Here is a 16,928-nt window from a genome sequence, read left to right as displayed (position 1 = left end):
GCAGCCTAGATAGATAGATAGATAGATAGATAGATAGATACTTTATTGATCCCCAAGGGGAAATTCAAGGAAGGCCCATGCCTTCACCAGAGGTCCATTCTGGTAATTGACCAAGAGGCATGCGACAGAGAACAACTGGTCAATGCTCCCACACATTGACAGTGGTATGGCTTTGTCAAATAGTTTGTTCTCCTTTACTCTCCTGATGCATCGTTCAACATGAACTCTGAGATGGGCAATTGACTGTGTCTGTTGGACATTCTCTTTGGACATCTGCGTGTTCTTGACAAGGAAAGCTGGTCGATACACTTTCCCAGGGCAGAGATTGTCCACAAGAAAGCCCTTATCCACCATGATGGCCATCTCTGGTGTGAGGCATTTGGTGATGCCCGACTGCTTGAAAATCTCCCTGTCGCTCATTGAACCTGCATACAGCGGTGACACAAAGGTGATTACACCATGTGGTGCAATCCCGATCATGGCCTTAAAGGTGGTGTGGGACTTGTATGTTGAGTAGACTTCACTCTGAAGAAGGAGGGAAGAGGGTGTCTGACAGTAAATCTCTGTGCAGTCAAGCACCACTTGTGTGTCAGGAAACAAGGCGAACTCCGGTGGTAGATGAGCTTTCACTTCTTCTGGTGGAATCCACAGACGCATGGAACCCAGTAGATAATATAGGAAGTATGTCCATGTTGTTATTATTCTGCTGGCTGTGGAGGGATGAATCCTGAAGCGGCTGGCGAGGTCCCTCAGAGGCAGGCCTACAGAGAGGTGCATCAGAAAGAGCAAGAGCTCATCAACAGTAGCAAGCTTCGTAGCTCTAGGTTGAAGGGATAATCCGGAGTGAAATGCACTTTAGATCAAATTTTCGGACTATTGGGAGTACATAAGTTGAGTTGACACCAAAATCATGTCATTCGGATGTATTTTGAGAAAGTTCGAGTTCACCGTTTTTATCCAAAACTCGTTAGCCTGGAAGTGACCGGGGCAGGTCCTTTCGCCGCTATAAAACGCTATTTTTATACCTCTTCTACTGTTCCAACCAACACTACACTTACATGGTAGTGAGTAGAGGGTCCCTAAAGCCAAACCGAAGTATCCCCACGTCTTTATGTGGTCGGATAGAGAGTCCAGAATGAATTTAATCGAGTCAGTACCTTTCCGGAAATGTCGATGGTGCAACTAGCAACGCGTTAACAACATTTTAATAACATTTCCGGAAAGGTACGGACTCGATTAAATTCATCAGGACTAACCTGATTGAACTAAAGATAAATAGAAACATAAGGCTAATCATAATAATTTTTTTTATGATATGTATATCTGTAGAAATGAGGCTGGCAGAAGGCCAGGTGTAGATATGACATGCTAGTGCGTTGCTTCGTGGGGGCCTGTACCAAACACAAGCTAACGTTACAGACATTATGCGGTTACTAAACCTACCTGGTGTAAAATCGTATATACTCATCGGACGAGGAGTCCAAAACGAGACTGCAGTTGCAGGTATTCCACCTCGTGTTGGAGTTCTTCAATCTTTTTCCTGAGGGATTCATTTTCGCTCATCAGCTCAGCAACTTGCGGCATTGACGTTGACGTGCTATATGTATGATCTGACGGTGGCGGCAGCACTTCAAGGTCCGATGCACAGTCCTGGTCAGGGGACAGGGGTCTCGGCCGTCGCTGCCAGACATTAAGCCTAGGAGCTGGCAATGTGAAGTTATTCCACGCAAACAAGCAAGGAACAGCACCTTTCTTTAAACGTTTTGGCTCCTCAAGGTACTTTATTGCCATTTATGTAAAAAACATATAGGAATTTGTTTCAGCAATACAGTGTGTGTTTTCTTCAATACATATAGTGCAGTTAGACAAAGACAGTGATGACACAACAGACAGACAACAGTGCATAGATACTGTGGAGGTAGTGCTGATATTAATAATAGTAAAGTGCAATGGGATGGGCATCAGTCATGATCATAGTTCAATGTCCAAGTGACACTCAGATGACACTCAGTGGGGTAGGGGGTGGTAAAGGACCAGCCGCATTAATCAGTCTGACGGCTGTGGGGAAGAAGCTGAGGCGGTGGCGGGTCGTCCTGGTCCTGGGCACCCGCAGCCTTCTCCCAGAGGGGAGGATGGAAAACAGGCAGTTCCCTGGGTGTGTGGGATCAGCCATGATCTTACTTGCCCTCTTCAGTGCCCTGGTGTCATGGAGGGACTTAAGAGAGGGCAAGGGAGTGCCAATCACCCTCTCTGCTGACTTGATCACCCGCTGTAGCTTGGCCTGGTCCTTGGCCGCTGCAGCAGGGAACCAGGTGATTATGGAGTGTGTGAGAATGGACTCAATGATGGTGGTGTAGAACTGAGTCATGATGGGCCTCGGCAGCTTGAATTTCTTCAGCTGCCGGAGGAAGTACATCCGTTTATGGGCTTTATTGAGGAGGGTTGTGATGTTTAGTTGCCATTTCAGGTCCCTGGAGATGTTCAGACCTAAAAACCGGCATGATTCTACCCTGGTCACCGGTGTTACCCCCAGCATGATGGGAGGGGGCGGGGTAGGATTCCTCCTGAAGTCCACCACCATTTCCACTGTCTTTGATGCATTGAGCTCCAGGTTGTAACGGCTGCACCAGCACTGTAACCGTGAAATCTCCTTCCTATATGCGGACTCGTCCCCCCTGGAGATGAGCCCCACCAGGGTAGTGTCATCCGCAAATTTCAGGAGTTTTATGGATGGGTGGAGTGAGGTACAGCTGTTGGTGTACAGGGAGAATAAGGCGGGGGACAGTACACAGCCCTGGGGGGAGCCTGTGCTGATGGATCTGGGGCTAGATGCACATTTCCCCAGCTTCACCCGCTGGGACCTGTTGGTGAGAAAGTCCATAATCCACCTGCAGGTGGGGGCTGGAACCTGTAGCTGGGAGAGCTGGCGCTCCAGGATAGAAGGGATGATGGTGTTAAATGCCGAGCTGAAGTCCACAAACAGAATCCTAGCGTAGTTCCCTGCAGTGTCCAGGTGTTCCAGCACATAATGCATAGCCATGTTCACAGCGTCATCCGTGGACCTATTGGCTCTGTATGCAAACTGTAGGGAATCCAGTGCAGGATCAGTGATGGATTTCAGATGGGCCAGGACAAGGCGCTCCAGCACCTTCATGACAACAGATGTCAGGGCGACAGGTCTGTAGTCGTTGAGGCCGGGGACCTTGGCCTTCTTGGGGATGGGGATGATGACTGAAGCCTTGAAGCATGTTGGGACACGGCACAGCTCCAGAGAGGTGTTGAAGATGTTGGTAAACGCTGGAGCCAGCTGGTCAGCACAGTGCTTCAGGGCCGATGAAGAGACAGAGTCCGGGCCAGCCGCCTTGCGAGGATTCTGACTCCTGAACAGCCGTCTCACCTGCTGCTCGGTGACAGAGAGGGGGGGAGTGTTAGTCAGTACCTTTCCGGAAATGTCGCTGCTGCAGCTGACAACGCTAAAACAACACTTTATTAACATTTCCGGAAAGGTACTGACTCGATTAAATTCATTCTGGACTCTCTATCCGACCACATAAAGACGTGGGGATACTTCGGTTTGGCTTAAGGGATCCTCTACTCACTACCACGTAAGTGTAGTGTTGTTTGGAACAGTAGAAGAGGTATGAAAATAGCGTTTTGTAGCGGCGAAAGGACTTGCCCCGGTCACTTCCAGGCTAACGAGTTTTGGCTAAAAACGGTGAGCTCAAACTTTCTCAAAATACATCCGAATTACATGATTTTGGTGTCAACTCAACGTATGTACTCCCAATAGTCCGAAAAATTGATCTAAAGTGCATTTCACTCCGGATTATCCCTTTAAATTCCCATAGAAGCAGGAAGATTTTACATATGTTTTAATTTTTAAAGGCCAGTTATTTCATGGATCAAGTTTCCCTTTGCCTTTGGAATCAAAATAGCCCCACCTCACCACATAACTCATTGAGCTTAATGCAAATCAAACAGGCTAATAGGCCTAGGCTAACTGAAAAAAAAAACACCATGCCAATCTCTAGGTATGGTGAAGGGTATGTGGTGATGTGGGGCTATTTTGATTCCAAAGGCAAAGTAAAACTTAGTTGCATAGTGTCCTGGATCCATGAAATAACTGTCCTTTAAAAATAAAAACATATCAAAAATCTTCCTGCTTCTATGGGAATTTAACATAGGAGTCACTATGCCCCCTGTGTTTCAAGGAAAACATTTATTTATTTACGATATATTCTTCATTCTACCCTCCTTACAGGGGTCCAGTTGAGTTGGCGACGGATCAAAACGAAAAACAATGGTTCCATGCTATGCTTGTGGGTCTACATGCGCACCGAGTTTCATGCACCCCGATCTTTCAGTGGCCCGGGACTTCTTGGCGGAAAATTGCGCATGTGAAACCCCCCCCCCCCCCCCCCCCCCAAATCTGACTAAACCTGACCTACCCACCGCTTCACTGTGTGGCGGTCATAATAATAGACTGCGGAACATAGGACCTTTTTTCAAAAAAAGGGTCCTATGTTCCCCTCTTTGTATGGGACCGGGGAACATAGGACCTTTTTTTAAAAAAAGGGTCCTATGTTCCCCCGGTCTCCTGGGGAACATACAGTAGACCCTTTTTTAAAAAAGGGTCCTATGTTCCCCGGTCCCATACAAAGTGGGGAACATAGGACCCGGGGAACATAGGACCCGGGGAACATAGGTACGCTCCAGGACTAGCTCTTCCACCCGGTTTACCCTGTACAGTGTTTTTTAAAAGCCTGTTGGACTTAATGGAACAAGTGCATGGAGAACGATGTGAAGAATGTGATCGATACCATACAGCCAGTAGCCTACGTGAGTAACTTTATCTCTGTGTTATCCAAATGTCTTAAAGCGAGGTTGAGTCTGCTAACACACCAACACTGGCTGTTTTTTTTCACGGACCCGAGATGGAAGTTTCTCAACCTAGCTTCTTCTCGTGCTGGCCCCATAGCTGACGGGCTGGCTCTGGTCGGCCGAATATCAATCCAACAGAGGGGGGAAGAATAGAATAGGCCTATATGTCGATTTTGCAAGAAATTATTCCGACTAAGTTGCAGTGTGGCTGCTGGCCGTGTTCAATTGGAAACTCATAGAAACTCTGGGGCGATTTTCATCAACAATAATCAACCCCACGCACATAACCAGAAAATACCGATATGGTTATACAAATAAGATACCAAAAAACAACTAAGTAGCAACGTTGTGTGAAAAGAGAAATGCAACCAGAATATAACGTTTTTTTCTTTAGTTGTAATAACGTTCGGGGAACTTTGATAACCTGGAGCTAACGTTCTCTCCAGGGTATTAGAAGGTTACTGATAAACTAACCACAGGAGAACCAACGGCTAACGTTATTTGCTTGCTGGGATTCAACCAGAATATAACGTTTTTTTCTTTAGTTGTAAAAACGTTAGGGGAACGTTATTTGTTTTGACAACCTGGAGATAACGTTCTCTAAACGTTATTAGTAGGTTGCTGAAAAACGAACCGGGGAACCAAAAGCTAACGTTACTGAAAGTTAGCAGAACGTTATTTGCTTGCTGGGGAGGAAATGCCTGCTGCAAACCCGAGTCCCCTCCGTGGGAGCGAAGTTGTCCCGCCGGATCTTCACTAGCCACCTTGACTTTACCTCAGGACCCGCAGGAAAACGATGAAAACTGAGTAGTGAATTATACTTCGAGGAGTTTGTACACTGTGGTACACTACAGTGTAAAGACGTTTTCTTTATCTGACGTTGAAAAGTCAACCGCCTTGCCTTCACAGTTAGCAGACTCATACCGACCGATGCTAACCAAGCGCTACAACAACAAACACTACACTGCAACGTTGTCAAAGATCTCAAATTGGAGAGCGCGCTCTTCGGTCAGGTTAAGCAGCCATGGGCAGTGTGGCCACGTAAAAGAGAAAATGCACTTTTACAGTTTTTCTCAAATGCTAAAACACAAAAGCCAATCCACTGAACCAAATGACCAGTTGTCTAAACACATTTACTAAATCTAGCCTCAATTTTTCAATACCATAAACACATTTCACATGAAGACACAATTCACAAAACACAATCCTTCGTTCTCATAAATCTAAGCACATTTTTCCTTGCTAAAACACATGCTGCAAAACATATTCTCAAATGAAAGCTCATGTGATGCAAAATGCTTGCCACAGTCAGCAATAACTGAACACAATGAACACACCTGGCGTCATTCATTACACACAACGACTCAAAAATGAAGACACTTGTTGCTAATGTGACTGTGGTGTGTGTGTGTGTGTGTGTGTGGTGTGAATGAAGAAAATAAAAGAACTTCACACCCTGATCACATTTTCTGTTGTGTACTGTTGTGTGCAATAGATTCTGTTTTTTTGCATTGAGTTGTGTTACAGTAGTGTACTTGGAGAATTTTCTGTACTCTTCATATGAAACTCACAACTCTAAATGAAGAGCTCTTCTCCAAAACGCTATAAATCCATTTTATAGACATTACTGTACTGTAACAAATCATGTTACTGTATTTACAGTACTTGTGTGTTTCAGGTAATAAAAATGCAGTTTTGTTTTTATTGAGTAAAGATACAGTAAATTACTGTAACTAAACATAACCCAATACAGTTTCACTGAGATTACTTGAAAAACAAAATGTTAAAAATATATTTATGAAAATTCATTAGTAAAATGGTGGATATAGCGTTTTGGAAAAGAACTCTTCAAATGCCTAATCCTCTGCAGAGATCTAAGAAGATCCGTTACTCTAAAGTTTTTTAAAATATGCATTGGCAGGCAGTTATGAAACAAAGAACCTTCTCACAAATTGGGCATTGTGTTTTCAATTGTTTTGCTTTAGTGTGTAATGATGTTTATAGTGTTTACATTTTTGAAAGCTTCGAGCTGCTCTTTTGGTGTGAAAGTTTGAGTTTTGAAGTGAGAAGGTGTGGTTGTGCTTATGTAGCTTTAGAAAAGGGTATTGTGTTTAGACATTGGGGAACATGGAGGAGACGTTTGTGAAATGTGTTTTAGCATTTGAGAAAAACTGTAATAGCGAATGGGATAGCGAGAGAGAGCATTTTGCATTTGCGTTTTTTCTCTGGGGCATGGTGAAGAATACGATGTGAAGCGACATGGTGCAAGTGAGTCCTACAAAACTGGAAAATCACTCCGAGAGCGCAGACCTAGGCCAAGCGAAAACATAACCGCCTCCTGGATTATCCCATTTAATCGTTTGTTCCGTGGGTTATTTCAGACCATTCCTGAACATTCCATCCATAACTTTTTGAGTTATCTTGGGAACCAACAGACAACAAACAGACAGACAAACAAGCCCCGATGTAAAGTGACGAGCATCTATCATGACGTAGGCTACATCAAACACACACACACACACAGACACACATATTCATGTTGCTCTACCGACTGCATAACAAGTTAGTATTAATTGTTCCAGATTCTGAAATAGCACAAAAGTAATGTGGCTGTTCTCATCTTATTTGCACTGAAATAGTTCAACTTTCCATTGGCAAGCCCTTAACATTTTGCACTATATACTAGGCCTTATATTTTGATGAACTTAAATAGCCTAGGTTAGGCTTAATATTTTTTTTAGTGTCTTGTATTTTAAGGTGAATTTGATTCACTGAGAGCATTCTTTTAGCTGCATAATACTGGTCCTTGGACAGTTGACTATTTTGATAGTCCCAATAAAGATGAGATGTTGCAAAATTAGTGTTTTGTCTTTTAGGTAGTGTCTTAATATTTTGTTCGGTAGGTTTAAAAAATGTTGCTTAGTAAATTAGACAATATATCTTACGTTTAAAGTTATTACGTCTGTCCCACATTGTCCCACTTTACCGTGCTACTTGTCCCACATTTTGTCTGACTGGAGGTGGTCACCCTATTGCTATGAGTAAACAAAACGATTCAACTATTCAGCACGCACTGCTGACGTTGATTAGCATTTTAAATAGCTAGTTTCTGCCCATTTATGGGACAACTGGTCATATCGTTCTCCCGTTTATGCATCTCATTAACTTTTGCATTTGCGTGCACCACCTATTGTCAATGACGACGTATCCTTGGTTCGGTTCAGGACTGGTGTAAATGCGGGCTGGTTTACTAGATAGCCTACCACAGTTCAAAGACTTTCGAATGGCACCAGTTCAACACCAGGTTCGTTTTTGGTGGAAAAACGCCTCGAGTGAGTCAGGACTCACACAGCTCTAGACCCTGAACATCTCGATAGACCGAGATTTCAAGTCCCTATAACAACCATTTAGGCTGGGCTAAGCCTCCGATGTTTAGACACCCCTGTGTAGGCTATCGCTACCGTGTTTGGGCTATTTTTAATTAGCCTACTGATTGCATGAAGTTTCATCTGTATTCCAGTTGGGTTGTCTAAGGCTTCATATTCCAGTTGGATTGGCTAAAGCTTATGTCTACCGATAAGGCCGACCGAGCTGCTCACTCTCCACAGAATATGACATGCAAATGAATGATGGGGGAAAACCGGTTAGGCTACATACTAGTCCATTGGTTGCTAAATAAGCGTCAGAAGAAAACCTACGGGAGCATTTTATGCCACCGCGTAAAGCAAAGACAAGTCAAATGGATCTAAATATCCACCATACACTGATGCACAAACTTTTGAAGGGTGAGTTGCTGTCTAGGCATTTACATTTAGTTCTGGTTGTTCATCACTCATCTTGTTTCTTAATCATTATTTCTTGCAGAGTTGGGTTTTATATTTATGGTTGTCATTGTTTTATTAGTCTATCACTGTTTCATTATAGGCTATAGCAGCGGTGGCCAACCCGCGGCTCGCGAGCCACATGCGGCTCTTTGCCTCCTCTCGTGCGGCTCACGGCTGCTCAACTGATGTTCTCACTTCTCCTCGGACCTAAACGTTTTCCTTTTGAAATAGCCTTTATTTCCGGCAAATAAAAAAATATTTCAGAATTTGATAGTAGCCTATTGCCAAAAGTAATTGTTAATAGTTAACAATAATTGTACCGTCATGATATGGATAGGAATTGGCCAAAACGAAGCAGACGTGTTTATTCTTCAGCCAGGTTTAATGCTACTGTTGCAATCAGGAATACCCTGAAGCTAATCGTAAGTAGAAGGAACACGTGCCATTGAACAGGACCATTTCTCGTTTTGTAACATAACCCCTCTGGTTAAATATGTCAAAGTAATCCAAACAAAAGCACTCTGAGATCGCAAAACTCCGCCTCGCGCATCCTGCTTAACATCTCGCGCCTCCGCTTAACATCTTGCAAACAAACAGACAAACCCGATGAAAACATAACCTCATTTGCGGAGGTGATATGTTTCTAGCCTACACATTAGTTTGGTACTTGGTATGCCACGGATTCATAAAGCTTCAAACCTGAACATTTCCACATACTTTTGCAAGTAGGCTGGTAATGGCTATAGACGTCACAGTCACTCGTTTTCTTTTTGTTTATTTTCTTTTTAAAAGTTAACTGAACACTTGACATTGCATTATCATGTGTTGGAGCATTGCTCATGCCTATAAGTCATTCAGTGAGGGGGGATTTGATGTGTGTCTGATCTTTTTTCATTTTCCAATGATCATTTATCAATGATCATTGAGCATCTGCCAAGTGTCTTACTTTAAATGAAAAACAAAGGAGCTATAACTGTAGGCCTAATGTTGTGCTGTTGTAGTATGGACGCCTTTTTTGTTGTGCGGCTCTTTTGACTTTTGTGGATTTTTTTTTGGCTCTTCATGCTAGACTGGTTGGCCACCCCTGGGCTATAGCCTGTAATAGCCTTTCATGTTCCTTTCCACAGGAGTAGGCTATGAAATCAAGCACATAGATTATGAATGCAGACTGCATGGTGGGCTACTTAGATCACTTTGGATTAGTAAAAGGGGACCTGATGAAACAAGTGAATATAAGTTTATTTTTTATTTCCTTATTTGGACAAGTGTCTGCCAAGAATAAGATCGAAAAAAATCGTTCTGCCTTTAGGCTTAACTATGTAGGCTACTGTAGGATAGGCGCAGATGAAACAAACTGACAAGTTTAATCAGACTCCGATCTTTTTCTTCTGAATTTCACGCGCTTTATACATGAAAATGAACTGCCATGCTGTGTTTTAGTTGGCAGGAACTGGAAAGTGATTGTGTCAATTGGACTTCTGATTGTTGTGGTAAGTTGACATTTTAAAAAAACAATGTTGTTCTTAAAATAGCCTTGCCCAGGTTATTTATTTAGCCTACCAAAATAGGTAAGCCACATGTCCAATTGTAAATTGAAAAAAATATAAAATACCCTAAAAATGTATCCTTGTAAACTACAAAATACTGTGGCCGTGGGCCTACAGCCACTCCATATAATAATGAAATGCTGTATTTCTGTATTTTGAAAGTACTAAAAATATATTTTGTCACATGTTAAAGTAGTGTAATGAAACAGCAGGGTTACTAATTAGCTGCCACCACCTTTTTTAACCGGTATGGTCCGGTTGTCATCCCCAGTTCCACACAAGACACGCACAGACGACAGTTTATATAAGTAGATATGTTTATTAATAACAATTCATGAATAAAATACTAGATCAAGTCAGTTAGCAGGAGTAGAAGGTCTGTTATCGGATATATTGCACTAAGCCATTTAACGCCACTACAAATCTCACAATAGACTACTTATTGCACACACCATAGACTAATTATTGCACACACACCATAGGCCAATTATTGCACACACCCGAAAGCCCAACAGGGAATAAATACACAGGAACAGCTAAACGCTGCACTAGGCTACTTAATAAATAGACATTAAGTGTATCACAGCAATCAATCAATTCATGGCTTAATCAACACATTCTAAAACTTCCCCACATAACCACCCGCAATCCTACACTCAATCATAGTAGTTGTCCCTCCCCGAATTTCCCCACACACACACACGCACGCACGCACGCACGCGCGCACATCAATTCATGAAACACATTAAAAGAATCAACACTTTCCTCCGTCCGGCAGCTTTCGAGACCCTCCCGTGTGGTTGTTGCACGTTCAGTCCGCAGGCACCGGCGTCCCGGATACCCACAAAAAGAGTCACAAAAAAAGGATACGCGTCCCACGTCGATCTCGGTAGCCAGATTCCGTCCACTCAATTTATCCTGCTCATATTGTAGCAACGCGCTAACTGTGCCCCACGCACCCAGTCTTAAGGCTGGCTTACATTGCACGATTTTGGTCTGTTTTAACAGTCGGCGACTACATTTCCAAAATCGGGCGGAAATCTTGGGAGTTGTACTGAAATCGCAGCGCGCTCACGTCATCTAAATCGTTTAGTGTAAGGTGCCAATTTTAGCGGTTTTAAGTCCGTCGGAGGCAGTCTTTTTCTAGTTTTGCCGTTACGACAATATCAAACATGTTTGATATTATCGGAAGTCTTTTCAGTCGTGGCTCATGCAAATAGTGACGTGAACATTAAAAACCAATAGTAGCCTAACCTTGCGCGAACATGAAACAGGAAGGGGCAAAATAGGCGACAGCTGTAGCCTTTATGATTATTTGTTATTTCATTTCTTATAATTTAGTAGTCGGCTGTTCTACGTGACAGAACAACTCTATATCTGTTAGTGATGTCACACATCAAACAATGCTGCAGAAACGCGAAAAAAATACTTTGATATGAGTAGACTATCATGTGATTTCCTGTGAATGATGACGTGTAGCCTATGGAAATAATTTGAGGGAATCTAGCAGCAGTCTTGTAAATAGTGACCCACAGTCTTTGCAAAATCCTAATCTGAGACTGGCCTGTGACTAAAAACTCAATGAATTGTCTTTAGATGTGAGAGGGTCTGAGACTGTAGTTTTTCAAAAATCTTTTCCAAATCTTTGCAAAGTCTGGCAATGTAAAGCCTACCTTACATTGCCAGACTTTGCAAAGATTTGGAAAAGATTTTTGAAAAACTACAGTCTCAGACCCTCTCACATCTAAAGACAATTCATTGAGGTTTTAGTCACAGTCTAGTCACAGGCCAGTCTCAGATTAGGATTTTGCAAAGACTGGGGTCACTATTTACAAGACTGCTGCTAGATTCCTTCAAATTATTTCCATCGTGCAATAGGCTACACGTCATCATTCACAGGAAATCACATGATAGCCTACTCATATCAAAGTAATTTTTTCGTGTTTCTGCAGCATTGTTTGATGTGTGACATCACTAACAGATATAGAGCTGTTCTGTCACGTAGAACAACCGACTAATACATTATAAGAAATGAAATAACAAATAATCATAAAGGCTACAGCTGTCGCCTATTTTGCCCCTTCCTGTTTCATGTTCGCGCAAGGTTACTATTGGTTTTTAATGTTCACGTCACTATTTGCATGAGCCACGACTGAAAAGACTTCCGATAATATCAAACATGTTTGATATTGTCGTAACGGCAAAACTAGAAAAAGACTGCCTCCGACGGACTTAAAACCGCTAAGATTGGCACCTTACACTAAACGATTTAGATGACGGGAGCGCGCTGCGATTTCAGTACAACTCCCAAGATTTCCGCCCGATTTTGGAAATTTAGTCGCCGACTGTTAAAACAGACCAAAATCGTGCAATGTAAGCCAGCCTTAAGGTAGGCTTTAGTTGTCTTTAGTCTTTCTTTGTCTGCTCTCGCCTCTCTCTCCAACACACGCAAACACCCTTTTTCTTCAAAACTTCATCCTCCACAGGTGTCACTCATCGGCCCATCAATCAATCGCCAACCCATGAGCAGGAAACTAATTGCTTGCGTCCTTACATTCATCACACAATCAAATCGCTAACCAAATGAACAGGAAAAGAATGGCCTGCATTTTCACGTTCATCACAGTAGCATACAGTAGGCTACGCTGTATAAAATGTATGCAATGTTAAGAATAATAAACAGACAAATGCAGCAGTCATATAGGCCTATCACCTGTCTACAACCACACACAGCCACACACACACACACACACACTTGCTGCAGAGGGGTCCAAGAACCAGTATTGTTGCAGTTATGTGTATTCTTGTCTTATGTTCATTTAAAGCAACACCATGGAGTTTTTCAACCTTTTGGGGTTCGGGTACGAACCGGTACGAACCAAAGAACTACAAAATTCGAATGCTTCACGGCTTATAGGGCCCACTTAATTCCCCCACCACTTCCTCAAATTCTGTGCGAGCCTTGAATAGACAGGTGATGCCTTATAAACATGAGCTACGTGATCTTTTGGCGTTTGAAAAAAATAAAACCCATGGAATTATATTCATATGATGATATGCTGAAATGCATGCTATGGGCTAGGCTACCTGTATACATTTCACACGCAACGCAGGCAGTCCGAGTTTGCCCAAGACGTGAGAACTCCTCCTGCAGAAATCGGCTTATCAACAAAAGCATGTGTATCCTAGCTCTGTCATCTAGTCACTAGATTCTAGTGTCATCATGCTGCCAACCAAACTGCACGGGAGCTGGTTATGTGTGCTAGTTAGCCTATAGCTCAACGTATAAATCTACCGCCTATAGGCTACTGACCAAACAATTATCTTGAAAAACAAAGTTATCACGTGTAAGATTCTGTCATCATATTATAAGAGCTCTGCCTCTCCAAACATTTTTGGGCGTGCAAATATATGCCACTATGGACGTGAATACCATAGAATACAATATCTGGTGACCATCGATTTTTTTTTTATGTTATAAAGACACTAACAATGACCACCCTAGATTAGGCTACGCTATTGCTCATAAATATCGTAATCGTTTTTTTTTTTTTTTTTTAAATAAGTAATGACCAACAATGACCAACATCATCCCAATACCGAGAACGTGCACAGACCTGAGCTGAAAGCCTAGTTTTACAAATGTATCACAACTGGTATCGTAGTAGGCTACCACATAATTTAATATTTAATGTGCAGCCTCAAGTCTAGCCTATAGGCTACTGTACGCTATGTCTAACTTGCTTCTGGTGTAACCGTGACAGATTTTACGACATAAGTAGAAGAAATTGCCGTTTCCCAACTGTAGGGGGACCCCGAGAGCAAAACTTACATGGTGTTGCTTTAAAGAGTCACTTCACCCCATAACTCCACCCACTTCACATTTCTGAAAACGGCTTTCAAAATGGGCGAGACGTTCTGAAATTTGGAGAGCGAGTGCAGCACTGCTGCAACCAATCAACCATGGTGATTTCGTGTCAATCTGGGAATAGACCTCTGAAGTTCGCCTACAAAAAAGCGACCATCTTTGCCCATATAAGGAGTTACGGTATCTGACGATTTTTCCTATGGGAAATTAACATGGGGATTTGGAATTATCACACCTGTTAAACTCTCGCGGGCATGACAAAATCGGAAATTCAGGTGTTTTCCTGAACACACTTTTGGCCTCTGCCTTCGAGAGGATACTGTGATCTCCGGTGCGCGAAGGCGGCAGACTTTGATTTTTGCTACCCCAGAGCTAACTTGCGATGCAACTTGCCATTCAGTTAGTTAGCCAGTTAGCTCTGGGGTAGCAAAAATCAAAGTCTGCCACCTTCGCGCACCGGAGATCACAGTATGCACAAGAAGGCAGAGGACAAAAGTGTGTTCAGGAAAACGTCTGCATTTGAGACTTTATCGTCCCCGCGAGAGTTTAACAGGTGCGATTATTCAAAATCCCCATGTTATTTTCCCATAGGAAAAATCGCCAGATACCGAATTTCAAAGATGGCAGCTTTTTTGTAGGCGAACTTCAGAGGTCTATGAGTGCTGCAAACATGGCTTATCACAGGTAGGCTAATCAGGGCAGCAGGTGTTGGGGCGTTTCAGTCCTAATTTGTAACGACCTGGTGACGTAGTGTCGGACTAGAAGTGCAGGACAACGTCATCATTCCAATAGTATTTTGGACCAACATGCCATGGCATGTTTTCAAACGGTAGTATGCGCGAGTGAGCAATATCTCCAATACAAAATCAGACGAAATGTTACGTTTGTCGAGAAACACGATTTTTGTCAATATTAACCCTGGTAATAGTACAGTTCACCACTTATGAGTATTTTCAATCAATCAACAGCTCAAAAACCCTATTTTAGGGTGCAGTGACCCTTTAAGCACATTTGTTGTAACTATTGGCTATTTTTGCAAAACTCTACACACAAATAACAAAACCTTTTACCAAATTATCAAAACATTGTAGTTCTCTTGCAAAAGCGAACATAGCTTGATTACTGTAACTCTCCACACCTTCATAAAAATGGTGTTTCTGTATCAAACAGTAAACACAAGCCATCATTTACTAAGGACACAATGTTTCAACTACACACTGATGGTATGAATACAAGACACATCTGGCTTTTGCTTTCTCTGTGCACAAGGTAGGCTACAGTATGTCAGTTTAAGGTCATACTTTTGTCATAGTTCTGTAAGGGACCCAAACTTCAAGTATTGGTGTTCACACTCATCAAAACAAATACAAAGTCAAAACACAATATAGCCGCAAGCGGCGATGGCGGGCCCGAGCACCTGCGGTGCGGACCCATGACATTTTGGAATCTAACAAAGCAGCACGTGCCTTGTGAAATTCACATATTTGATGTGTGCACTACTTGTTTTTGCATGTTTTATAGACTGGAAGCACTTGCTCACCTCTTGTTGTTTTACATTGATGGCAGTCACCGGGTGGCTTTACATTACAAACATGTAGGGTACAATAATATGCTTCTAAGTCATTTGTTTATGACATACATTTTGTGATATGCAGTGTAATGCAGACAACAGCTGGTAGTTATTCAAAATATCTCCTTCCAGCCTATACCTGCTTAGGGGACGGGGGGGCTACACCAGCCATATGAGTGAGGCATGTCAGTATCAGCCTTATCATAGTATCTAATATTTAGGAAAGTTTCAGACTAATTAATGGTGTTGTAAATGTCTGTCACATTAACTATTTGGTCAGCTGGTGGCACTAGACCAGGTTAGCAGTTTGGGCATGTGGATATCATCAGATTTATGTTACTAATATTTTGTAAATAAATTCCAAAAACTATTCTGTCTTTCGACAGCTGGTGACGCTATGCTAGACAGGCATATTAGGTCTTTAGATGTCATATACACCTGGTTTGACTAATCTGATGAAAGTGACTGTGATCTACAAAATGCGGTTCTGACTGGAAATCCATATTTTAAATCTTAACCAATGCGTTGATATGGTGTACTGTAAACCTTGCACATGAATACTGAATTTTGGATATTAATATGTGACATGTAAGACTAGCTTGTTTTGTGAGGATGAGACTTGGGTCTGCATTGTCAGTTCCCAGTTTAATCATAAACATGACTTTCTACTGAATAGCCATTAATATAGAAAATACAGTTCTGATTCGTTATCCATGTTTGAGTATCAAGTAAGTGTACTGTAAATCATGCACATGTAAGGCTTACATGAACATCTCAGATTATTGAATTCACAAAACCTGTTGCTGTATTGAGTGAGTGTGTGTGTGTGTATGTGTGTGTGTGTGTGTGTGTGTGTGTTTGACAGAAGGAGGGGGGTAAGTACAGTAGGAGAAACAAATGGGGAATGTGTGTGTGTTTGTGTGTGTGAGTGTGTGAGTGTTTTTACAATCTGCGCTCGTCCACGCCATTCATAATTGGAATCTGCAGCCTAGACATAGCTAGTGTTAAATCATCTTCATGGACATAACGATTTTCCATTAATATTTCCCCTTGCAACTTCATAGGCTACTTTTGCGTGAAACACTGCCAAGCATAAACACATTTTGCATGAGCACAGCTGTTTATTCGTGCATATGACAGAAGCAAGGTGTTCTCGAAATTGTGCACAACCTTCCATATCCCAGATCAATAGGCTACATGTCCATAAAATAGCGTATGCGCGATTGACTTTTTTAAGT

The 16,928-nt window shown here is 42.4% G+C and overlaps 1 protein-coding gene across 1 annotated transcript in view; it reads left to right on the top strand.

Annotated features, from left to right (window-relative positions):
- The first annotated feature begins 8,586 nt into the window (after positions 1–8,586).
- The window catches only part of LOC134082991 (NXPE family member 3-like), a 41,315-nt gene continuing 32,973 nt past the window's right edge, over positions 8,587–16,928 (top strand). The window contains exons 1-2 of the mRNA XM_062539070.1: positions 8,587–8,666; positions 10,146–10,195. Coding sequence (XP_062395054.1) covers positions 8,591–8,666; positions 10,146–10,195 — 126 coding nt within the window. The 5' untranslated portion in view covers positions 8,587–8,590. The remainder of the gene's footprint in view (positions 8,667–10,145; positions 10,196–16,928) is intronic.

Source organism: Sardina pilchardus, chromosome 6 (genome assembly GCF_963854185.1).
Source record: "Sardina pilchardus chromosome 6, fSarPil1.1, whole genome shotgun sequence".
NCBI lineage: Eukaryota > Metazoa > Chordata > Actinopteri > Clupeiformes > Clupeidae > Sardina > Sardina pilchardus.
This window is presented reverse-complemented; position numbering and strand designations above follow the sequence as displayed.